At 40.6% G+C, this 25,263-nt stretch overlaps 3 protein-coding genes across 3 annotated transcripts; all 3 read right to left on the bottom strand.

Annotated features, from left to right (window-relative positions):
- Positions 1–103: 103 nt before the first annotated feature.
- On the bottom strand, positions 104–18,240 carry klhl24a (kelch-like family member 24a). The gene is made up of 8 exons (XM_085388663.1): positions 17,560–18,240; positions 16,032–16,151; positions 15,094–15,938; positions 13,503–13,687; positions 10,741–10,859; positions 5,276–5,464; positions 3,538–3,726; positions 104–3,417 (listed from the first exon to the last, which is right to left on the bottom strand). The coding sequence occupies exons 2-8, from the start codon at positions 16,104–16,106 to the stop codon at positions 3,217–3,219; spliced, it is 1,803 nt and encodes a 600-aa protein (XP_085244789.1). The 5' UTR covers positions 16,107–16,151; positions 17,560–18,240; the 3' UTR covers positions 104–3,216.
- A 1,258-nt stretch (positions 18,241–19,498) lies between these two features.
- On the bottom strand, positions 19,499–21,184 carry LOC146648200 (putative G protein-coupled receptor 148). Its single transcript, XM_085390118.1, has one exon. The coding sequence runs from the start codon at positions 20,923–20,925 to the stop codon at positions 19,963–19,965; it is 963 nt and encodes a 320-aa protein (XP_085246244.1). The 5' UTR covers positions 20,926–21,184; the 3' UTR covers positions 19,499–19,962.
- A 145-nt stretch (positions 21,185–21,329) lies between these two features.
- Positions 21,330–24,169, bottom strand: mterf4 (mitochondrial transcription termination factor 4). The gene is made up of 4 exons (XM_085390117.1): positions 24,117–24,169; positions 23,453–23,864; positions 23,171–23,355; positions 21,330–22,662 (listed from the first exon to the last, which is right to left on the bottom strand). Exons 1-4 carry the CDS (start codon positions 24,141–24,143, stop codon positions 22,282–22,284), a joined length of 1,005 nt encoding a protein of 334 aa, XP_085246243.1. The 5' UTR covers positions 24,144–24,169; the 3' UTR covers positions 21,330–22,281.
- Between the last annotated feature and the right edge of the window lie 1,094 nt (positions 24,170–25,263).

The raw sequence follows: 25,263 nt of genomic DNA, 5'->3' as shown, positions 1-25,263 counted from the left end.
GGCTATCACAGCGGGAATTTGCATTAATGAGCATCTGAACAGGTGCATCGTTGTTTTCTTGTAGACTTTCACTTGTTAACAATGAGTGAGAGCAAAGCGTTGATACATTAAGAAAAACTTTATTGATGTTTCTCATAAACAACTCAACCATTACATTTCAACATACTGCAGTTTACAAAAATTGAAAGATTTTTTTTAAAACGAAGAGCACAAGAAAAGTGTTGTTAAAGTATCACACATCATGCACACAATAGTAGCAGTGTATATCACAATTATCTGATGTAATTGCTCACTCATTAATCTTTCGCTAAGGCACCTAGGGCAGCACTTAAGAGGTTACATCTCTTGATATCAAGGCAAGGCACAGGTGGTGCTTTTCCAACAAGACTGACTTCAGGATCTCAAATGTGGCTCTTATCTGTGTTAACATTTAACTCTGGTGAGCAAGTTGTAACCCTCAGTTTTTTGGGGTGTAATCTGCTGCACGTCCTTTTTATGTTCTCAGCATCACGCAATCCCACAACTCACCACAACAAGCAAAAGATTAAAAAAAAACCCAAAACAGTACACACACAAAAAAAACAAAATGATGGATATTCTTATCAAAAGTCAATAATACATGAAAGACATTAATGAAAATCAATAAATCAGCACAACATGACAGTTTGTGCCCTACTTAAGAGTAAATACTCAGTGAAATCACAGACGCACACACACTCAGATTCTCACTTTATCACTCCCATGCTTCAGCCTTTCCGCTTTCCTGCCCCTCAACTGAACCCGTCACTCCTCCTGACTTCTGCAAGCAGGTGAATCAGGAGGTGCTTCATTTTTCCACCTGTATTGCTCCTTAACCTGACCTCCATTTGGAGGAATGTGAAGAATGTTTATGTAAAAAAACCAACAACTTCCCCCTACATATTTTTGTTATCATACCTGACAGGTGAAGCATGACCAGAGCTGTTCTTAAAGGATATTAGGTAATGGTGCTGAGTGCCAAATTCACAAATCTCTAAAATTTGACAACTGAAATTGTCATGACGACGCTGCTTCCTTTGCAGCAATATTTGCTGTTTTTTTCAGCGTAGGAGGCAGTGGTCAACAGGAGCTGACAGGCCCTTTTCAATCTCTTTTCTATACGTCACATGAAAGCAAAGAACATTTACTGATACAGTAAAAAAGGAAATCATTGTCATAAAGTTCTACATTTAACAGGATTCTGTCAAAGTGCACAATCGGGGCTCTCAAGAGAACATATTATGCAAACAAGAATACAAAGATACATTTAAATATAGGTTAAACAAAGAAAACAAAGTTAACTGTATATTCACAGCAATCTATCAACACCAATTGTATTAAAAGGTGACTTTTACTGACCAAGAGCCACACCATCCAAAATCCTCATCATTCAAGACTCTTAAACCCGCCAACTGTGTGAGGGCCAGCACTGCTGCACCCGCCACCTTAGCTGACCATTCAACACACATACGCGCATACACACCTGGAGGTATCTATGGTTACCCCGAGTTACATCTTTACATGTAAGTGTACAGGTGAGATGTGGCAGCATTGCACGACAACTCTGTGATAAACCTGCGTGGCTCCCAAAGCATCCAGACCAAGCAGTAAAAGTCACACAATAACCTTACACACACAGACACGTGCACGCACATACACACACACACACGCACACACACATACACACCAGACATGCACACCATTTATTCAGAGCAGTCTATGAGTTTGATCCACAAAAGGCTTCTCACATCTACAAAACCACCCCACAAGCCCAGTACACCGATGGACTAACGTCGACATAACTACTTATCATACAATAAACATCCAATTATAAAAAAAATAGGCACGGGCAAATATAACTTACCAAAAAAAGGCAATAATGAGTGAAATAATAATAATTAAAAAGGAGCAAAAAATACAGCTTAGAAGGCAATAGCATGGCTGACTGTAAAAAGTGAGGTGATGACACAGCTGGAGCGCAGGAAGAGAAACACACATATGGGAAGTGGAACTTAATGGTGAGTGGTGATGAGATGGGAAAAAAAGGAAACACAAGGGAAGAGCCAACAGTGGCAAGAGTCCAATGTTTTCACAGCTTCTGCTCTTTACCTCTTCTCTTAACTTGGCTCTGGGTTGAGGAGTGAAAGAGCTTCGTATTTATGACAGATGATACTGTGGGAGAGCAGCTGGCTGACTGCTTACCACATTTCTATCAGGTCATTTTCAGTATTGGAGAAGAGGTAAAAAAAACAAACAACAGAGCACAGTTCGTTATTATGTTCTTTGCCAGAGCTTGGCATAACTTTACTGTATGAGACAAACTGCATGAGTGCAGGGGGGCGAGGTGAGTAATCTGACCTGATCACTCAGATCAGTATTTTTGGATATATTTTTGTTTCTCCAGAGACAACTGTTGGCTCTCGGCGGATATTTTCAGTGTTGTTTTTTTGCTCATCAGAACTCTCATTAATCATCAGCGACCTAAATCTTGAGGTTATACTTTGCACAGGAATGAAAGCAGAGTGCTGGGAAGTTACATTTTTTATATTGATGGTCTGTAGGTATGATAAATGAGTGCTAGCAAAAACTCAATAATGTAATTGGGAGCACCACCCTTTGTTTTCACTTAATGACTTTTTTGAGCACACCTCAAAATCAAATATTTTAACACGTGTCAATCTATTCATAGAACGCTATGTGAAAAGGTGAGTAAGTGAGCTTGTAGTTTAATCTCATCTCAAGGTCAAGAATGAATCTCGAAGCTCATATTTCAATTGAAACTCTTCGGTAAATGAAAAAGCAACCATGCTTTTGTTTCGCTTTGTTTTCAGAGATCTACAGTGTAATTTAAGACTGATTTTCACCAAAGCACATCTCTCATGCTGATCTGGTTCCACTTTATCTCTGGTTGCAGAGAAGCCATTAGTATTATCAACTTCTAAGGATTTCCACAGAAAGGCTATTAAGACAACAAAAGATTCACAGCACCGCAACGAGTCTTGCTACATGATGCTGTGAGGAAATAAATTAGCTCACTGATGCTGTGGTTAGAACTATTAAATGTGCCTCTTATTAAAAAAACAAAAAAAACGGGGTGTGGTTAGTTTTTTGTCTTTGTACATGTATGAGTACTTGGAGAGTTCTTTAATGTTTGCTCTCATGTTGAGAGAGTGTCTGTGTGTGCGATCCTGTTCCTGGTCATGACTTGAAGTATTTGTCATTGTAACGATGGATGGTTACGCAGCCGTGGTAGGAGATGGCTCGAGGCATAGAGGATGCTCCCGTCATGATGCCTGTTGCTGGGTCGTAACACAGGACGGTGTCTGTGGCTTCGCCATTTTCCCCCCTGCCGCCGAGGATGTAGATCTTTCCGTTACACACTGACATGCCACAGCTCTCCTACAGTTAAAGAAAGACAGAAATTAAAGGGTACATCGTCAAAGTATAGAACTCTTCATATTCTTATGGCTAAAGTCAGTTTGTGGATTCGGGCACTCAGCGTCTGTGTTTGATAGTAACCTGTTTGTTGAAGGTCTGAGCCACATGCATCCAGTAGTCCTCTCCAGGGTCGTAGCAGTAAATGGACTTCGTGAGACCGCCGCACACATAGATCATATTGTTGAGAGATACTGCTGAGATACACCGCTTGGCAATGGGGATGCTGGCACGTAGCAACCAGGAGTCTGTCTCTGGATCATAGCACTGAACCTGTAACATACGTTTGAACATAGTGGTGTTTTACAAAGATGAAAGAAACTTTATCTTTCTTTATCTTAGAAAAATCTATACCATGCAGTGGAAAAACAGCTGTCAAAAGCAGTAACAACTAAAATATGTAAAGCCCATTCGGTGGTTACTGACTCTTCTGTGGGCTGACATTAAGTGCATCTCTGTGTGGTTTTGCATACAATCCAAACATTCTCTCACCCACTTATCTTTAAAATAGCCTCCCCCCAAAAGTTTGGTCTCTAAGGATTTCCATTGAGCACAGAGTCTCGCTGAGACAGATTAGGACCTTTGGGACCAATCTAAATGACCCTGTTAGCAGACCCAAGAGATGAGCAGATCAAAAATCTGGAGTCAGCATGGGCTCTTAGTCTTATCAGGCTGCCCCTCTGCACATGAATGTGTTTTTTCTACTCTGCATAGTCATAAACAAATATGCCAGCTATTTCACGGACGTAAAAAAACTGCTTCGTTGGAACTTTGGATTCCTAAGAAAGCCAGTGTCTTCCTGTTTACTACCAACAATGTGGCCTGTCATTCAAAACATACTGAAACTATTCCAAGGTACTTGTTAAGTCCAAATTCTGAGGCGATCTGTTTTACATGGTAGCGTGACAGATGACAAATGACCTAATCCTTAAGTAAGTTATCGCTATTGTTACCTAGCATTCATTTCACAGAAAGTTTATCATGGTAAAATGGTCCGTCATCACGTGCCACTGTATTTTTCTCCTACTGTAACATTTCTGAATATGTCAGCATGTTAAGCTGTTATAGCTTTACTCCTATGAGTAAATGCTATGAAATAAAACCTGAAATACAGTACAATTAATGCATTCCATGGAGAACAAAGCCTGGATACAATTAACAGAGTGAAACAAGGTAAATCAGGACCAACCTGAATAAACAGGATGTACCTGTTACTACTATGCAAAACCATCATTACGAAAGCTAAAATACTTGGTAAGAAATGATTGTTATTTAAGCCTTCCCTTTAACTCAATTCAGGAAAAAGGGGAAATCTGATCTTTATACAAATCATGCAGCGACCGAGAACTATGAGGCCTTTACATATTATGTTTTATGTTGTGTGACGTAAAGGAGCTTGAAAAAAAGCAAAACAAAGCAGAATTTTAAACTTCCATTGCACACCTGTAATTATGAAAACAAGTTATCTGAGAGCAGCTTAGTCTGTTTGTTTTGTTGGTTTTTGCCCTTTATCACCGTCCCTCTTACCCGCTCTTTTTCTTTCCCTCTGTCTTTCTCCCTTTTCTTTTCCCCAGTCAAGTCTGTCCCATGTTCAGCAAATGAAAATAAAATAAACAATAAAAGCAAAGGTGAATCAAATAGACCAATACAGCAAGGCTGGGATGGTCCATTTGGTAAAGTAAATCCGTTGGGCATCTTTCTTTGCCTTTAGACAACAATTCTGATGGCAAAAGAACCAAACGGGACAGGCAAAAAAAGAAAAAGAAAAAAAAAAAGAGCACTATGTGCTTGAGTGTGTGGGTGCTGAAAAACCATTTATCACCTTGTCTGAACAGGTTTCATCGTCAGGCCCTCCTCCGATAACAAAGAGCTTTCCAGCACAGCTGGCCACAGCTGGAGAGCTGACCGCTTCTTTCATGGGAGCCACTTCTGTCCAGCGGTTAGAGAAGGAGTCATAACACTCCACACTGCTCAGGCGGCTCTGTCCATCATAACCACCCACAACATAAACCTGTGGACAGACACACAAATGTATGAGGGTCAGATGAGGGGCCAAAATTAAAAGTAAGAGAAATTTCAAGCATAGAGAAACAAAAATTATTCACAGCAAAAAGATGTTTGCATTCAAATTCACTACTTTATGAACATGAACAACAGCCTCTATGTCAGCTTTAGAAAACCAGTTCATCAGGAGCAGAGTGTTGCTGACGTACTTCTTCTGAATAGGCACAATGATCAGTTCCTTACTGCAAAGCCCAGTTCATCTGTTAACCTTTAAACATAAATCTTCATAACTACGAACGTCTGAACTTGACAGCATACTTGTTACAGCCTGAATTTCCACACTCTCATTCTGCCTGATGAAGCAAATCTGGCAATCACTATGCATAAACTATATTCCAAACTACAGCAACAGAATTGGGGATACTGTGTTGACATGAGACAGACCCTACAAATGCTACAGCAACTTTGTGAAAGACACAGATGTATTTTTCAGTTATGCTAATAACATCCTCTGTAAAGGGCTCACGTGTCAAGAAAACAGTGAGGAGCATTGCTGGTTACAAGTGCGGTGTTATGCAAGAGAAAACCTTCAGGCTGTTCCTGCCTCTCTGCAAAATAGGAAACATAAATAAGTACAGACAAGAAAAAGAGGAAAACAGGAGAGACAGGAACAAAGAAAGATGGAGGAAAAGAAGAGGAACAAAAAGACGGAAGCTGATGGGACACATGGTTATTAGCATTAAACGCCTAGCTAATGCTGAATAGCACTATTGTTTTTCCAACTGAAAAACTGACAATCCCTATTCTTGTTTATAAGTCGTGCGGTTACAGAGTAGTATTGTCTCTGCATTCGTGTATTTTCAGTGACAGAATCACATAACTGAGCTGCCACATTGTAACTCACTGAATAAGACCGTGGGCATGCACGCCAACTGCAATTTGTTTATTTTTAATAATTAATGTTGATACAGCTGATAAACTGTAAATGTGGGTTGTTTTTTCCTAAAAGTGAGAGACGCGAGAGAAGCAAAGAGCGATAAAGAAGAAAACAGGCTACTGAGAGATAAATATAATCAAGTGCAAGGAGTTGTTTACAAAGGATTTTGTTAAACTACTGGTTTTGTTGAGCTGTTTTTTTCCTCCTTTCTATTTGTATTAACAACAATTTCAATCCAGTCACATGTAAAGCTAGATACACACCTTTAAGGCGCCCACAGTAATAGCAACAACAAATGTAAAGCATCTTGTTCTTCCTTATGTAATTCTGGTGGGCTGGCGCTTTAAAGAGCCATTGAAGATATCCAGACACAAGATTGTTTAAAGAAGGTGGTGGAAAGGAGTGGGGGTGGGGCACTGGATCACTGTATTTGCACTCTTTTAATAAGACATCAGCTTTTGATACACCATGAAAGTCTGTCAATACTAGGACATAATGGCAGCGCAGACAGCCAATGAATACTGACCTAAAGTATGCAGCTGTCATAAAAATATGCTGAGCTAAACAAAATCCATAAATCTGCAGACACAATTGTAATTCACTGAACATGCATGCTAGTTTTATGACCATATTTAAGTGCTGAGCCACTGGTTAAATGATTAACAGCTTCCTTAACATGTGCTAAGGTAAGATGTAGTTAAAGCAAGAGAAACACAGAACAACTGCAGCAGGGGGACAAAAACACGAGCGTATTAATAGAAAGAGCGAAAGAGTGTGAGTGTGTCTGAGAGAGAGACTGACAGAGAGAGAGTGAAACATATAATAGATGTGAACAGCCGTCACCATGTGCCACCATAACAGGGACAGGAAAACAAGTGGTGACCTATTTTAGATTATATCTATGGAAACTAGACCAGTCCAACAGGACGTATCAGACTGCAGGACACTGAGAAGTGTACACGTGTGTGTCTGTGTGATCTTATACCGCCATCCCCGTGATAATCAGCTATCCTCTAGATGTTTACACTTCAGCAAACCTTACATTCATTTATCAACTTTAAGTGTAGTAGGATTATACCTGGTCCTGCATTATAGACGCTTGTACTTTGTTATTCTAAACTTGCAACTGCCACATCAGTGCTTTTTCACCAAAAGGGGAAATTACAAGCTGAATGAGGAAATGAGAGGGTATAAACTCAGGGGGAGGGGAACTGAATTCTGAGGAAATCAACAAACAGAAAGATACATTGTCAAGGGGCAAAATGTCTCAGAGATAAAAAGCCAGATAAGAACCTGGAATGAGACCAAAACAAAAAAGGCACAAACTGGAAAAACCTTCCAGATCTACATGCCAAACGATTCTGAGGTAAAATGATAATATAAATAGTACTATAAATATACATTCAGGTAATTTGAAAAATGATAAATAGAGGTCTTATCTCTGACAGACGTTTATTTACCTTCAGTTAGGAGGACGGCTACTAAAGCGATCAAAAGGATAAAAACTTTTAAAGCTTTAAGAAGCATTTTTCTATAATTACTTGACAGACCATCGACAAGCAGAGGATAAAAGAGAATACATCACAGAGTAATTCGTGTGTCTATGGTTTTAGATACGCTTACATTTTTTTGTCCAGTTTTGAGTTGCAAAACTTGTACTTTGGTATAAAAGTTGATCTTTTTTCATTCAACAGGTTTTGCATGGGAGTGCCCAGCCAGCTACAGACTCTTACCATTAACCGTGGTTTCCTTTAATGTACCAATATCAGTCATGTTTTCACCACACATGTGTGCATGGTTCACTTTGTAGTTAATTACTGACTCTTAAAGCCACACCATGACCACCAACTAAATACCACACTGTTGTAGAACAGCAGCACGTACACCAAATGCACATATGTGGTTTGCTGTGGCAAGGCAACAAAATATTTTGCGTGTCGTGTAAAATCCAGTGTAGATCAAAGAAACGTCCCAAAAATAAGAAAAGGATGTTTGCACTACAGACCTACCAACGATAAGAAGTCCCTGAGTCACATCCCCTGTGAAAGAGTAAATACAGCGCTATTTCAAAGCTTTCCAAGAATACTTGTAGTCGTGTCCATTAACTTGATGTTTGTAATAGTGAGTAATCATTTGTCACTAAAGTGCATATGAGTGATGTATTGGCCTGAACATGAACTTATGTGCATGCATGAACCAAAACAACTGTCCTTCTTTAGACGACATCAACAACAAATGTCTACAGTTCAGAAATTTCGTCCAACTAGAGGTTCAATTCTTTTTCGATTCTCTTAGTGATCAATTCTCTGTGTGGAAAACAGTCCGCCTACACAAGTCTGAATTTGAACACAATGCACAGAGCTAAGGCATGCGTGCAACTCCTGGGTCCACTGCGGTAATTCCTATTTTGGAATGTGCAGCTGTCAGGAGAACATGCCAACGCTGATAAAAGACACTGAATAAATTTGGAGACATACAAGTTTAATGGACTGGTAACGGCTCTAAAGCAGAAGCACTTATCAAGTTCCGTCTGTAATGAAGACAGACTTGACTGTACAGTATATTTGTGTGATGAAGATTATAGTATGGACCCAATGCGTCTTTACAAACTCATTTGGAGCTCTTGAATCTATGTATAGCTGTACTAAAAAGAAAATATCTGTAAAAGATCATTCAAAATATTTTTTGACAGTTGAGTTACTTTCAGCGTGGAAGGTATTAACAGGATTGTATACGAAGATTTGTGAGATGACACCAAACCTTCAGTTAACACAGATATGTGACAGCAGAAAGCAGCCTATCGCCAAAAAAAACAAAAACAGATGACTTAGTGTGTGTGACTTCATCAGGTTTAAAGATAGATATCTAATGCCAAACACCCTTACGACTTCTTAACTATTTCCTTCAAGCCTCGATGGAAAACCATAGCCGCAAAACTAAAATGAGACATATGACTGAACCACGTCATTTTAAAGTAGTCAAAAAGCTCCATGGAACAGATTCCAGAAATTCCTAAATATGTAGGTGTTTGCTCTTTTGTACTTTATCTCAAATATATTAAAAATCCTTTGGAACAAGGAAATAAGAAACGGTAAATACACTGAGCGAGTGACACATTGTTTTTTACAGCGCTCAAATCTTTGCAATCACACGTCATCACATGCACACAAACTTTACTGAACTTCAACTTTCAAAGTACACATGCTGGATTGACACCGATGTAATGGAGCGTTATGCTGTAGCACATTGTGCAGCACTGATTGCTTGACTGTAAGCTACACTTTTCTCTATAAATATTCCTATGTGGCCAGGCTGTGCTAGCTATGAAAAACCTCTCTGAGACAAAGAAATCTTACATTTCAAGACATTTTGATTATGAATGTCTATAACATCTTCAAAATAACATGTGTAAAGTATATGAAATGACTGAATCAGCTACAGACTTTCAGTAGCTGAAGCTACTGTTTAGTCAGCTCTAAACAGTAGCTTGTGGTTCTTTTAAAAACGAAAACAAACTTTTGTCTGTTGAATAGGCTCCTGCGTATCAGGGTTTGTGAGACAAGTTGGCAACAGCTGTTTACAAACCCTCAGGCAACACATGGATGTGTGACAGCAAAAATCAGGCTATAATCAAATGGAACTGCAATAACAATTATTGTAATTTTTTCTTAGAATTATTGACTGAATCAGGTTTAAGGCCAGATGCTTAATGTCAATCATCCCTAAGTATACAATGCCTTTAGGAATTTCTAAAACTATCACTTGACCCGGAATAGTGTGGAATGAGACCTACGTTGAATATGCAAATTCGACAGCAATTGAAAACTTCCGCGGAAAAGATTCCACAGATTCGTGTAGACATGTAAATGTCAGCCCCTATCTAAGACTTGATCTTAGAAACTATGTGAGGAAGTAAGGAAGATAATGATGATGCTACGCATTCTCTTTATTCTTCTCGGATGAACCCATTACTCAAGTTTCTGTAAACACACATCGCATTTTTCCTGTGAAGCATAGTTGCTGGTTAGTTCCTATGTAGCCAAGATTCAATAGCTATGAAATGTTGGAGACAGACAGATACGACATCCTGGAAAAAAACAACAACAACAGCTGTTCTGTCACCTGTTATAGAAAAAGTTACGAAAATGTCATTAAGAGAGCGTTCACAATTTCTACAAGACATTTAAAAAACAAAAGGAAATTGATATGAAAAATTGCAAGTAGCAGACACGTCACACTCTATCATGAACTAACTTGCGGTGTTGCTGTGGTGCTGTCACTGGGTAAAACCTGATGCTGAAACTTAAGTCGAGTCAGACATCAAGAGGCATTATGTCCCTCCTTACCTTGCCCAGTAGCACACCCATCTTGTGCCTCCAGCGACCTTTGTTAAGAGAAGCCACTCTGATCCACAGGTTGAGCTGGGAGTTATACATCCACACATCCCTGCTGTTTATACGACCACCTAAAAAAACAACAAAATGAAAACAGCTCTCATGAATACAGTTAAGACAGCTCTGAGTTCAGCTTTGAGTGCTCTACATTTTATAACTCTATTCACTATTAGTCTAACAATGTGGTTGATCCTATATAAAAACTTTAAAACGCTACTCTTGATGAGCAGCACACTTTGGGTGTTAAGTAATAACTTATCGCCTAACTAGGTCAGTGTTGTAAGTCTTATCTGACTCTGACACACACGCACACATACCCATGCAATTATGTTCCAGAGATTTTTTGTTTGTATTTACCTTCAAAGCAAACACGCATGAAAGGATCTTTGTCTGCTAACAATCTACTACTACTGCAGCGTATCCTCTATCTGTCATCTGTGACATTGTGGAGAAGAAGGCGTCATTTGACCATGTAATGACATGACCCAGCCACATTTCAAGCAAGCCCAAACTTGTGCCCCTTCTTGCCTCCCCGCTGCCAAACATAGACAGCAGGAAAAAAGAAAGAATCTCCCCTAAATATTTAATAAACTACCAAAATATATATATATATATATATATATATATATATATATATATATATATATATATATATATATATATATATATATATATGTGTCAACAGTAAAGTTGGAAGAGAAAAAGGTAATGTTATCAATTCTGGAAAAAAAGCAGGTCTAGGAAACAGGTTGCTGGCTTTTATCCAACAACCTGTTATGTATCGCGTGTCAGCAGTGCTCAGAAGGTTGTTTACTTTGTACAGCACACAGATCAGTGGTTGTGTGGAGCAACGATAAAGTGGAACAAAGGTGGAAAGGGGTCCTCTGCAGGTCTGTCTGTAATTAATGTTCAATCATTTAAGAAGAAGCCAAAGAAGCTAGTTGCAGCATGTATCAGCTCAATCAGTCTGCAGGAAGAAAAAAATCCAGACAGTGTGCTGCTCCTGAAGACCTGCTGTTGAAAGATTTGCAATGATGGAGACTTTATCCCTTCAAAGACAGACATGTACATTTGAAAAGCTAGTCATAAAAGCAGTGTTTCTTTGGAATAGGGTCTTTCCTCTTTAAAAATGCCGGTAGGTAATGTCTTCCCGGTGCAGATGGGGAGGGCCACTGCTAATCACTGTTTTTAAAGCACAAGAATCCATGACTTTGGGAGGTCCCAGACATGATTTGTGTGACATTTGCATGTCTTTGAAATACCAATAAGCATTTCTTAGAGTATGTCTTAGAATACCAGTCGTGAAAAAGCAACTTGTGACAATGAGATACAATCCATGTATGCCACATGTATGTGGCATGAACATGTGTTGCTGCTCACTAGCTGATAATACAGTAGGAGGTTTATTGGAGTGTTATTGACCTAAGTAGGTCAGTACTGGCCAGAGTTCAAGTCCAAGGACGGAGAAGCCAGGGACACTTTCTATACCCATATCCTATTTAAGACCAGAAATAACTGCAGCTGTGCTACATACTGGAGGCCCTGGAAGGTATTGCGACAGTGCATGAAAAAGGGCAGGCAGAATGGTGGTATGTGCAGGAATGTGACTGAGACAAATAAAAGTTGAGGAGGAGGGATTTAATGTATCAACACACACAAAAGACAGAAAGTATGTCAATAAAGATCGCAACAGGCTATAAAGCAGTGTTGTGCATGTACTTCTGTGGGACAGGCACGGGGGAGGGAGGGCTATGTTGACGTTTTCATGCTGTTTGGAGGCTGAGTGATAGCACACACGTGAGGACTTGGCGCGGGACAGCACTGCACTCTTTGCTAAAGGGGAGAGCTTTCTTTTTTTCTCTCTCTGTGTCTTTCTTTCTATATTTCCCCCTCTTCTCTAGCAATGTTTTTATCCATTACTGCAGTGCAGCTCATATAAAGCATGTTTGAGCATGAGAAGGCCTAGCAGGCACATCAGAGCTCTTGTTAATACCTTTACTCTGACCTCACCAGTTAAAATAAATGAGAAAAACATCTTATTTAATGTAGGATGTATTTTCACCAAAGGAGACTTGCAACACACTTGGCAGCAGTTTGAAAAATGCAGCAGTCTTGCCAAGCGCCCATGAAGGCTATACCTCAGATTAACATTTACTGTAAAGCTTCTTGCAGAAAAAACTATGGAAACAGACTTTTTCATCCTTATATGAAGAAGATTCAGAGAAACCTGGAGAGTTAGTGTCAATTTGGTGACCTTGGGAAGTGGTCAGTAGGAAGAGAAAGAAGGACAGAAACAGCCAGTGAGGGTGTCTCATAGCACTGAGCCTGCAGAGTGCCTCCAGATGTTGCGCTCATATTTTCCTTCAACTCGAATGGGCTGAGGCCTTAAAAATAACACAGGGCAAACAGTCACCGTGGCCTTTCCTGCCTCTCCGCTGAGAGATTAGATGGCAAGTCAAGCACAAACCGACTGTATCTGATGTGTACCCAGCACTAAAATATTACTTACCTGAATTCTAAATGTCCACTAGCAAAAATAATACATTGAAAAGTAATAAAAAAGAGAAAACAACACATTCAACAATTAGTTCCTGAGTAGTTTAAGGTCAAGAAAGCAGTAACTTAAACTTGGATAGATGGTATTTAAAATTTGTCTGTGTTCAGGCTTCGATAAAGCCATGCAAATAAAGTGTAGCATGTGGGCTGGATCTTACCTGACACCAGGATGTCGTTGCGAAGTGCGCAGACGGCGTACTCTGACTTGGTGAACTCGGGCAGTTTTGCCAGTGATTTCCATTCTCCTGTGACTGGATCATAGCATTCGTTGTAGGGCAGGTTGAAGCCCCCTACCCGCTCACAGCCACCCACCACCACAATCACCTCTGAGTACCCAGTGGACCTTTAAAATAAAGAGCAGAGGGAGGGGGAGAGCCATAGAAATGACAGATTAAGTACAAATGAAAGTGCAGAAATGATAAAAACAAACAAAAAAAGAAGTTTAAATAAAAAGGCCAGCAAGGAGGAATGAACATTGCAGACATGGTGTCTAATTAAAAGGGTATGAATATATATATAAACACACATGTCAACACCTGGAGGGCAGGGACATAAAAGGTTTCAACAGGATTTACCTTCATTTATCTTCAAGGCAAAGTTCAGCTTACAATGAATGCATCAATCTCAGGCACAACAAAAACACACTCGAGGCTAAGCTTAAGCTGAATTTCCATGATCACAAAGCTTTCCTCTTTGGCTGTTCAACACATGCCCTGGACATGACTACATTTCCTATGGGAGAGCTAATTAACTACAGCCTCTTTTCTTGTTCTACCATTCTACCATTCATATGTCAGATATTGGGCTGTACCGTGTTGAGAAGTAGGCGTATTTGCAGTTTCTTTCATGGCTTGTTTACACGTTGTCAGAAAAATGCACAGTTCCAGGGCTGGTTCAAGTACTAAGAGAAAGTCTGGCCCCGGAGCACTTTAGCTTTGTGTCTAAGCTGTGTGGATGTGATCAGTTTCTTTCTGGAGGCTTCCCGGGGGAGGAGAAGTCCAGATGCGTCTAACAACTAACAATACACTTGAAATACACAACGCCTTATAACCGACAACTACAATTGCTCCCTCTTTTTTTTTAGGCAGGTCTAACAACAAAGGAGACAGTACAGTCTACCATATGGCCTGCTTTTTTAGTCAGCACCTGCTTTTGTCCTTTATCAGAGACTTTAACATGCAGGTGTACAAAAGTTAACACATACGGCATACGGGCTGCTTGGTAAATAGGTACAAAGTTAACAGGTGAGGACAAAGAGAACCCAAACACACTGGTGAGGTGAGTTAGACTGGTGATACGACAACAAGACTCAACATTTCATGATTACCATGTCTTGCATCACATAATTTTTTCTTTCCTTTACATCAAGTCTGTACAGGAACATGCTCGGCCTCCCTCATTATCATTTCCATTTTAAAATAGGACTACAAAACCCAGCTGACTCAGTGACACACTTGTCTTTTCAACACACTAGCACTCCCTGTGTTTTTCACACTGAAACACACACAACAACAACACGGGCAGGAGCACTGAGTTCACGCGCATATCGTAAAATCTAGTTATGCAATGTGGGATAAAAGATTGGCTAACTGCTTAAAAAGATGTGTTTTCTATCACGGTGACATCTTTCATCGTTGTTTGAAACATAATTCAAAAAGGCTGGCAGAAAAGACAGTTCATTTATCACTCATGCAACTGTCACACACACAAGTCACCTTCCTCATACCTGGGAATCAACATTTTAGTTACCTTCGTGGACGAGTTCTGGGTGACATCATTTCATTTCCGAGCACGTGGTAACGCCTGGCCTCGTGGAGAAGGTGGTAGCACTCTGGGGCAGTTTGGATGAGCTGGTCTCCCTCCACGGTCTGAACAAAGTAGCTGGGGTGCAGAAGGGGCAGGCGGACATGGTGGAGGAGAGCCTTCAGAATGGGCTTCCTGGCCTCCACGCTGTGGTACACCCAGCGCATCACTGCCTCAAACACAAACTCTTCCTTACAGACAGAAAGTTCATCACTGTTAATGTACTCTTCCAACTCTTCTTTACGCAGGTCGAGGAACTCCTCGTGCAGAGCCACCTCTGAGAAGTTGGCCAAGGCGTAACTGTGACAGCGGCTGGCCAGCTGCTTCAGAGAATGCGCCTCTGCAAAGCGCTGGATGCCCAGACAGTTGCACGGGTCCAGCTGATCCTCTAGGAACTTAGCGCAGGCATCACGGAGTGTGGTGATCTGGAAAAGGCTGGCGGTTTCAAAGAGAAACTGGACATTTTCAGTGGTGATTTTGGCACGGCCGGTGTAAACGTAGTTGAGAAATGAGTCCATCGCCTCGGCTAGGATGCCGTTAATTTCAACAAGCATCTCACGGCTCTCGCGGTGATCATTGCAGAACATGGCTCTGAAGTAGGAAGAGCAGGCAGATAGCACAGCGCGGTGGCAGGGAAACTCACGGCCCTGCACACTGATGACCACGTCGGTGAAAAGGCGGCAGTCGCGAAACTCATTGAACACCTGCAGAATGCCCTCTGAGTGTGAGGATCCGGAGCAGAAGTCCAGAACATCCTGGTTGGCTATATTTTTAGATTCAACCTCAAACACCTTGGGAGACAAAAAGACGTGTGGTTTGATAAGATGCCACAAAAGATTTGGGAACAAATGTTAGTTATTTGTGTATCTTTTCTTTGACTGCACCTTGCGTTTGACAGCTGGCGAGTCTCTGATCCCAGAGTCCTCCCTGTTCAACCTCCTGCCCAGCATCAATACCATGGCTGCCACCTTCAATATAGGTCTGTTTTATACTTTAAAAGATATCTGAGGATGGAGAGCAAGTAATGTAAAAATATTATTATTATCATGTTATTCTTTAGGAAATCGCAGCAGGGGATACTCGAAAAAGGGTGGTGAATATATAACAAGAAGCCCAATTAGATTACTACAGTATGAACTGAGATCAGTCACCAAACAAACAAAGCCCTCACAGAGTAAAACCACAAAGCATGTGTTTGGAAGTAGGGGAGATCACGCAAGTCCCTCACAAGCACAGTTCTTAAGTCAGTGGGGCAAAAACAAAGTCTTACGTCACACTTTAAGAAAAGAATTTCCAAGGAAGTCAATGTCAGCAGAACGCAAATCAGTATTGCACCTTGTCTGCGAAGCAGTTGTGCCCTGGAGCGCGGAGTGCATGACACGGAAGATGGGAAACAAAGAGACACAGGCGGGAAAGAGGCTGAGCAACGGTTGGAACGGTCTACACGTCAGTCAGGTTTGAAGGCGTGGGGGCAGGGATGCTTTTCTTTGAACAAGTGCAAAGTCAAGGATACTAGTTTCTTTTTTAAAAGTATTTTTGGCAGTAACCTCTTTGAGAAGAAAAGACAAAGCAACCAAGTGAGTCCCAGTAATTATGTTTTGTTACACACTGAAAGGTAGACGGCATCTTTAGGTCAAGGTATAAATAAAGTTCATAAAGTTCTTGAGAATATCTGATCAAGAAAGGATTTATTTTTATTTTAAATCTATTGCCGTGCTGTATTTTTAAAAGCCGGGAGCATGCCTGGCTTTTGCTCCGGTGAGGTAATTTATCTCTGGCTATTTTTAACAACAACTCAACCCATTCACGTGCGTTAGCTTGTTCCCCACAGGCAGCTGCGGCAGCACCTCGTCATCCAGATTAAAGGACAGGTTTAGCCAGAGGTATCTGACGCAGATATCCTTTGTGATCAATACATAATAAGATGCATAATACGATGCAGATATTAAAAAACAACAACAACACCACAGTTTTTACAATATGCACTCATACATCGTTTGTTAGTACTGAAATTAAGCTAAATTTACATAGAAAAATGGCTGCAACAATACTCAGTTTGTTTTTTGATATTTAAAATAGTAACAGATGCTGAATTATGTGTTTATTTTATGTTAATTTAATATTAATAAGGTTCAACTCGGTAAGAAATATATCTACTTGTATATTTAGGTGTGTGGTTAAATAGCTAAACAGGTAGAAAATACTTTATGTGCTTCGATTAGTAAGACAAAAGAAACTTGCCTCGTGCCCACCGTTACCTACTTAATTTTGTTTTTTTTTTAATGTTGGGCTGTTATTTTACTCTATATAGCACAACAGACTCAAGCAAAAATAAATCAAGTAATAACAATAGAAATAAGTCTAAAGTTAACAACCACAAATGTTTACTTAGTAAAATGTAGAAATTAATACCTTATGCAGAAAGTTCCAGATGAAGCTTCCTCCTCTCTCTCCAGTGGGTAAACAAATTTGTAGAACAGTAAATCTGTATCCTAAAAAAGTTTGACTATGTATTTTCGAGTAGTTATGGTCGAATGGTTATAAAAAATAAAGCAGGCTGATATCCAGCCGGGACATGTTGAATCGCGACGATGACAAAAACAAAGACTTTCTAACTAGCTAACTGTAAACACAGACCCTTATATATTTGCCAGGGAAAAAAATAGCCATCCCTCTGCCGCGGAGCATTATGGGTTGTGTAGTTCGGATTATTGTTTGTTATTGGGCGTTGAAGAAGGAGAAAACTACAATTACCAAATGCTTCGAGTCCTCCACGTGGCCTCCCTTTGTTTGCAAACAAACTTTTACCGAGGAAAAAAAGTTGCTGTCAAGACGTGATGGCGATCGAAAAAAACACGGAAAATAACAGCAGTTTTTAAGCGCTGTTTATACGGACATGTAGAGGGCGCGCGAGTGTGTAGGACGCTAACGTCATTAAATAAATGTTTGCTATGTAAAACACACCTATATGAAAGCGGATTTACACAGTTATATAATGCACAGTGATACCCATAAAGGACATGCAGAAAAACCGTATAAACAACATGAACACGTGAAAAAACACGAAAAGCAGCATAACAGACTTTTTTTTTAGGTGAGGAAGGAGGAGCTTGGCCGGAATTAAGAATGTCACAACTTCCTTTTGCCTGCTGCAAAATATTTCCCAGAGCTTCCAGCCGGTTTCCTTGAAGAACCAAGTGTGCTATCATTGGTGCAAATCCATATGAACCATGTGCCTACTATTTACACAAAAAGCGAGCTACTGTTCCCCTGAAGCACACTTTATCCAAACATATGCAAATACTTTACACAGATTCAAATAAAAACATCAAAAAAGATAAGGTTGTAAAGGCATACAGTGATATCGGTATTCTACACTATAGTGTAGTAGTACTATCATCAGTACCTTTCACACTTACAAGTCTCCCTCCCATGGTCAAAAGACTAGAAATAGGTGTTATTCCCCACAAATAAACAGGAGCATCTACAGGATGAAGCACTTGTTGGATGGTGTCATGTGTTTTTTATGTATAGTAACCTTATTTATATTGATACACACAGTATCCTGCAAATATAATATATATATTATTTAGAGGCTGAAAGCTTTAAAGAGACACTGGATATATTTAGTGGTGATTTTGGCACAGCTGGTGTAAATGTAGTTGAGGAAGGACGAAGTTATTGTACCGTGTTCTACATTAAAATCAGTCCAGCTCTTTTCTCTAGTACAAATATTTTTAATTGAATTGCTGAATTTGTTGTAATTTCTAACACCCTATTGCTCAGCTTTCTCGTGAGAACGAGATTCTTAAATTCAGTGAGATATTTTATCTGGTTGAGTATAAATAAAAGTGACTTTGTCCAAATCTGATTGCCGTTTCTATGTTGTGTCATGCCAATTATGTTTGACAAATTATAAGTCAACCAGTTATTTTCAACACTTTAAATAAGGCAGCAATACAATAGCTTGGGTAACCCCCTCCCCCTCCCCTCAGGGACTTTTTGTGTGAGTTCATCAGGATGAAAAGCAATGTAGTCTTATCAGACCACGTTGAATGGCAATGATTTCTGTGGAAATCAGGTCATTAGAGATTTGTACTTAGCACTGTGTAATCAGTTCCATGTAAATGGGCAAATAAGATTAAGTAGAGTAGAGTGTTCTTTGGGGTAGAGGTGGTCCAGAGGCTTATGTAGAAAGGCAGTGTGAGGTTGTTTAGAGTGCAGGGATCCAGGCCATGAGGAAAGAACACATCTACTATCCTGTTGTGCTTTACAAGACGAAGGGACGAATGTGTCCCTCTGCTGTTAAGTTGCTGAACTGGTTACGGCCGCCTGCTGCCAGGATGCTCGACTCACCACTATCCATCACCCTTCTCGCCATGTCGGATCATTGTAGATATCCAGCTTTAGACAAACAAGGCTTTAAAAAAAACTAATACAGTTTAGTGCTTTATTACTTTAGTCATAAAACCGAGGCCCGGGATCGTGTGTTACATAAATATGAAAGCAGGGAAGTTCAGCATCTTCTGACCGAGATCCACAGAGCAGCAACACAGTTCTCAACCCCTGACACAAACAGAGAAAGTAGAAAGAAATCCAAGTGCTTTATACAAATAAAACATTGGCGATATTGCATTATTAATGTAGCTGGAACACAGAGTCTAAGTTCTGGATTCGGTGAAATCTAACTCCTACAGACTAAACTATAAAATAAAATGCAGCGTTTCTCTATGACAGTTTGATTCTTGGCATTTTTACAGATCATGTAGATAAAACTCTGACCCTTTAGAAGTTGTTCAAAAACACAGCAGGTCTTTACGCAGCTGTGGCCTGGCTGAGTCTCCTGTGCTGGTGCAGCAGCAGCAGCATTACTGTGTCTGAGATCTCTCTGTACCTGATCCCATACAGGTAAGGAGCAAATACCCTGGGCAGCAACATAAAAACACACATATTGACTGTGGAGACCCACACGCGAACATCCTGAGGTATGTCTTTCCTGTCTATTAGAACGAGCTCTATGGTAAAAAGGAAGCCGGGGGCAAAGTAGAGCAGGAGCAGAACCCCGTGGGCCAGCAGGGTGACCCTGGCCCTGGAGAAGCGGTTATGCCAGATTCCCTGTGTCCTCGTTATCATGTAGAGGCGAATGTAGCAGTAAGAAATGAGCAGTGAACACATGAGTGCAGCTACGAAGAAGTAGATGTAGATCCCAGTCATGTTCCTGGCTTGAATGAATCCAAGGGAGATGAGGACCAGACACACGGGTAGCTTTTCATGGAAGTTCCCACTCGCTACCTGCGTCTTGATCATCACTGTGAAAGGGTATATGGCTGCTAACACCCACACCCCCACCAGTATGCAGTAGGTACGGGAAGGTGGAATAACGTCACGGTAACAGAGAGGCCAGCGAACAGCAGCATAGGTGTCGACCACCATGAGAGTGACCGTGTAAATGGCACAGCAGTAGCTGGTGACAGTGAGAGTTGTGACCAGCTCACAACCCAACCATTGCATCGGTGCTCTCAAGGCGTTACAAATCAACGTGGCCAAGTTGAGGAGGACCAAAAACAGGTCGGCCACCAGGATGTTGGCCAGTAGCAGGTAACGCGTCTCCTGGCGGAGGGCACGGGATAGGAAAATGCTTACCAGGAGAACAGGGCTGGCCAGCAAGGTGGCAAGAGTGATGACTATTGTGGGGATCAAAAACAAATCCAGGTGCCATTTCTCCAGGACCTCCACCCACTCCTGCGTGATGTTTGAAATTGGTATCGGTGATGTCATTGTACCTGTGAGTCACGGAGGAAGTGCAGATGGCGACACAGGGGTGTTTTATGATCACAGTCCCTACTTTCTCCAGCCAAGTCCTGTGAAAGAAAAACACCATAAATCAATGTCCACAGCGCACTACATTTAATACAGGTGGGATACACCTCCACTCTAATCCACCCAGCGAATTTGAACTGGATGAGCAGGTAAGAAACTGTATAAATCAACTGTAACTACATGCAAATATGGTTCAAGTCTATATTTATGCATTTGCGTCAAAGCTGCAACGTGCAAATTTTCACACAAGCAGCAAAGAGCAAATGTGATCTCTACATGAATAATATCTCTGTGTGTGTTTGATACAGTGATAACCTTGTTGGGCTGCAGGCTGGAAAAACAAAAACAAACAAAAAAAACAGTAATGTCTAACACTTTAATGCTCCAGCTTTTTAAACATGCCATTTTTATTTTACAGTCCAGTCTAATTGTTTTAGTCTACTTAACAATTAAAATGAGCGGCCAGAAGCTTGTTGGCAGAATTCGAATATGAACGAATATTCAACAATGGACCCTGAACATCAACTTCTCTTCATGTACAATCTCACAAATCAGGTGCAACATCATGATTTCACTCAGCAAAAAATAAATAACTAAGCTGAACACCACAACCGTGATAACCACGTTCCCAACCAAAATTTGTATACACTAAACAAAAAGAGCAAAACAAAACCCAGAAATGACTACATAAACATAGTTATTGACAAATTATCGATTGAACAAAAGGTGAGTGATCTTACCTGAGGCTCAAAAATGGAAAAAACTGCCTGTGGCGTGCATCCGTTAATGCTCAAATAAATAAAACGGTGCTCTGCAGCACTCATCTCACTGGACGGCTCTTTCTGAATGTACCCTTTGTTGACTCAGAGAGATAGTATAGGGGCTGCAGAGAGCTACAAACACTCAGCTGTCACGTAGTAACGAGGTGGAGCTCCCCACACCGTAGCTTTTATAGCGTTTTCTGCCCAGTAAATCGGATTGGTTTTCAAGAATTTATTTGACTTTATTCGAAAACTCACTTAAAGGGATTGGCAGTCATCTCCTGTTTTCAATAGGACTCACAAGTCAAGCTTCTGAAATTCATTTAATTTATGCCATCAATGAAGGAAAGTCAAAAATATTAGTGACACATTTTTCCTCACCCAAAGTTAGACCTGACCCACAGTCTCACACCAACGTCCTCACGTCTTACATGATGAAACCACTAACATAAACCCCAGCAAAAGGCTCTCACTGTGTTCCCATGGGTGGTTTAGATAATAATCTAGGGAACTTCCCTAAAAAGCAAAAAACAAAGACTGGTTCAACAAGCAGTCACTTCTTTCTCCTTTTCCCATATCCACTTTTTGCTTCTCTATCATCGTCATCGTCGTCATCCTCATCGTCACTATCAGGTTCGGTCCTGCCCTGCTGCAGCTCCCCTTCCTGCCACTCCCTGGCTGCCAGTCTTTTAAACACGTCGTACTCCTCCGCTGATGTCTGGGCGACGTGCGCAAGGAAGGTGTCCTGATCAACATTAAGGACGCTGTCCAGATTGGGGTTGATGATCGTCGTCTGTCCTTTCTTGTCCGGGGTTTCATAGAGGCCCCGTCGCTCCAAGAAAGTGTGTCGACAGCGGATCTCATCCAGACTGTAACGAAACAGTCGGCACTTCACCATCTCCGCCTGTTTGACACCCATTCTGAAGTAGACGTACTGTGGAGAGAGGAGGTAAAATGTGCCGGTCAACACAGTTAGTACACAGTTTGACAACAGCTTTAAGTGGACAACATATAAAAGTGTGGACACAGGAGATACTCCTATTCCGAAACTCTGAGCTGATCTTAAGGACGGTATGCTTTCATGTGGGAAAGTGCAATGCGGATGCACACTGTCCCACTCTGCACTGTACAAAGAGACCTGCAGAAGAGCTCACAGGATTATAAAATGCAGATCTGAAAAATAAATAAATATATATACAAATAACATTCAGTCTATTATTACTGGAATGGAGCTACTGAGCCCACTGTGCTCATCATCTTTGATAACTTATTCAAAACATCTAGGAATTCACATTTGCATCTTTTATGTAATAATATGGTAACCGTTGTTTGTTACACATTTGAATACACAGAACCCAAGTATAAGGTCTGTTTGGACAGGTCTGTTTGAGAATCCAAACCAAAACCTAACAAAAAGCAGCAAACGCAATTCACTTGCTCACCTGAAACTTGTACTCCAGCTGATCCAAGTTCTCCAGCACCACTGCTGGACAATCTCTGATGATGTCTGTGACCTGCTGGGAAGTAAACAGGCACTTCTCTTTGAGAAACATCACCACATTTTTTACTCTTTTCGAAGGCACAGTCAGGATCCTGGGGTAATGGGCCACCACCCTCTGAAGACTGCCTACGGAGAAATAGAGTAAAATGCGGGTTTCATATATTTTCAGTAATTTTATGCCTGATCTAATGTAGAAATAAACTGCGCAAAGGCAACACCTTACCTTCAACTAAGCCTATTTTCCGCAGGTTGCTTATGCGCTGCTGCAGCTGTGCCTCTTTGATGGTGTAAAGTTCAGGACATTTCTCCAGGCACTTCTTCACACTCGACGGGTTGAGACCCAAGACAAACAGAGCTGTGAGGGTTGGTAGGATGTGTTTGGCAGAATCTCCTTTTCTGACATTGGCCAGAGACTCGTATATCTGCTCTGCCTGACTCTCTGTGAAGCCCATATCAATGAAAGAGCGCAGGGACAGCTCAGTGACCGGGATCCCACTCGGAGGATTCAAGTCTTGACTGTGCTGCGTTGCCTGGTTGGTGAAGGAACAATACCATCTGGACTGGGGGTAGTATCTCCCAAACTGACGCGGACACAGTGTAGATATGGTGGCATTTCTCACAGCCAACCGTAGTACCTGTGGAAAAATACACGCCTTTAAAACCCTCACAGACAGCAGCGGTAGAGGGGGCAGAAAATATGCTAACAAACTCCACCGTTATCATTAGCTCAAGTTAGCAGACGTGAAGGTTATAAATGTCAGTCTTTTCTTTTCTTTCCTTTTTTTTTTTTACTGATGGGTCCATTCAGTTAAAAGTGTTGCACCTCTAATTATTTCTACTTCGAGGAAAAAGATACTAAATCGTAATAGTTTGTATTTATACTTCACCTGATTCACAGCAACACGGGTCCCCATGCTTCTCCGTTATCGAAATATTTCCGTCTTCCAACTTAAAGAGTACAAAGGTTCCGCTACGTGTGTATGTATATCAAAGACTGTAGAAAACAGTTTTTTCTACAGTCTTTGGTATATATTCGGCTAGTCAAATATGATGGTGTGATCATGATTTAGAAATCTTATAAGACAGACATTTTCTTAATTAAATTGCCTGTGTCGTGCCAAAAAGTGATTCTCGATGGGGTTTTTTAAGCGTCTAATATCTTTGTTTCTATCTGTTTATAGACCGCAGTCATTAGGGTTTATATATAAAATAAAGAAATTACTTGTTTTATCCTTATGGCTCTGCGTGACTGTACTAATAAATTCAGTGCTTTTTGGAAACATGTTTTTAAACTCAATGACACCTTCAAACGTCACTTTACCAGGATCTAATTGCAGCTTGTGCATTGTGCCTCAAAGTTGCTTGACACAATTCGTGATTGACATATTTGACAGATTGTATTTCAACAATCATAGAGTCAACAGTCTAAATAGAGACTTTCGGGCACTTTTTGGCAGTGCTTTCCTGCCCTGAGTAACGATATAGTGCTCAATTCATGTTATCAACGTCATGAGTTAATCATTTTTAATTCCAAAACATGTTTTCAGATGAGAATCAGCATGGTGAATGCAATCAGGATACATAAAAAAGTAAAGTCTGGGCTTTTTAAATGGTTCAGTGTTATTATAAGGACTTTTCAGGAAGTCCTATCTTCACTTCACAGTGAAAATAAATCTTCAACTTTATTGGGATAGCTGACAGTCTGTAGCTAGTGTAAGGTACTCATGATGAAATATTTGCAGTACCACCCTCCTCTCTACTTTGAAATAACGTGAAAGTCTGTGAAGGAAGTGGCAGCCTGTAAATAACAGCAGCTGTTAATCTGGCAGCTTTAACACCAGCTGGGAACCTAATAAATGTGTCCCCAACAAGTACTGCAGTCATTTAGTGTTTTGGATATAAATTTAAGTAGCAGTTACCTGACTGAAGAGAACATGCTTGTGGCAATACATTTATTGATGTATAAAAATAAATAGATAAATATCAGATATTCTTACACTTTTAATTAAAATATACAAGAATAAAACTATGAAT

Source organism: Rhamphochromis longiceps, linkage group LG18, assembly GCF_057381845.1.
Source record: "Rhamphochromis longiceps isolate RC_006_pf linkage group LG18, R_longiceps_female_GT1.1, whole genome shotgun sequence".
Classification (NCBI taxonomy): domain Eukaryota; kingdom Metazoa; phylum Chordata; class Actinopteri; order Cichliformes; family Cichlidae; genus Rhamphochromis; species Rhamphochromis longiceps.
The sequence above is the reverse complement of the archived record's forward strand: the minus strand, read 5'-3'. Positions and strand labels throughout refer to the sequence as shown.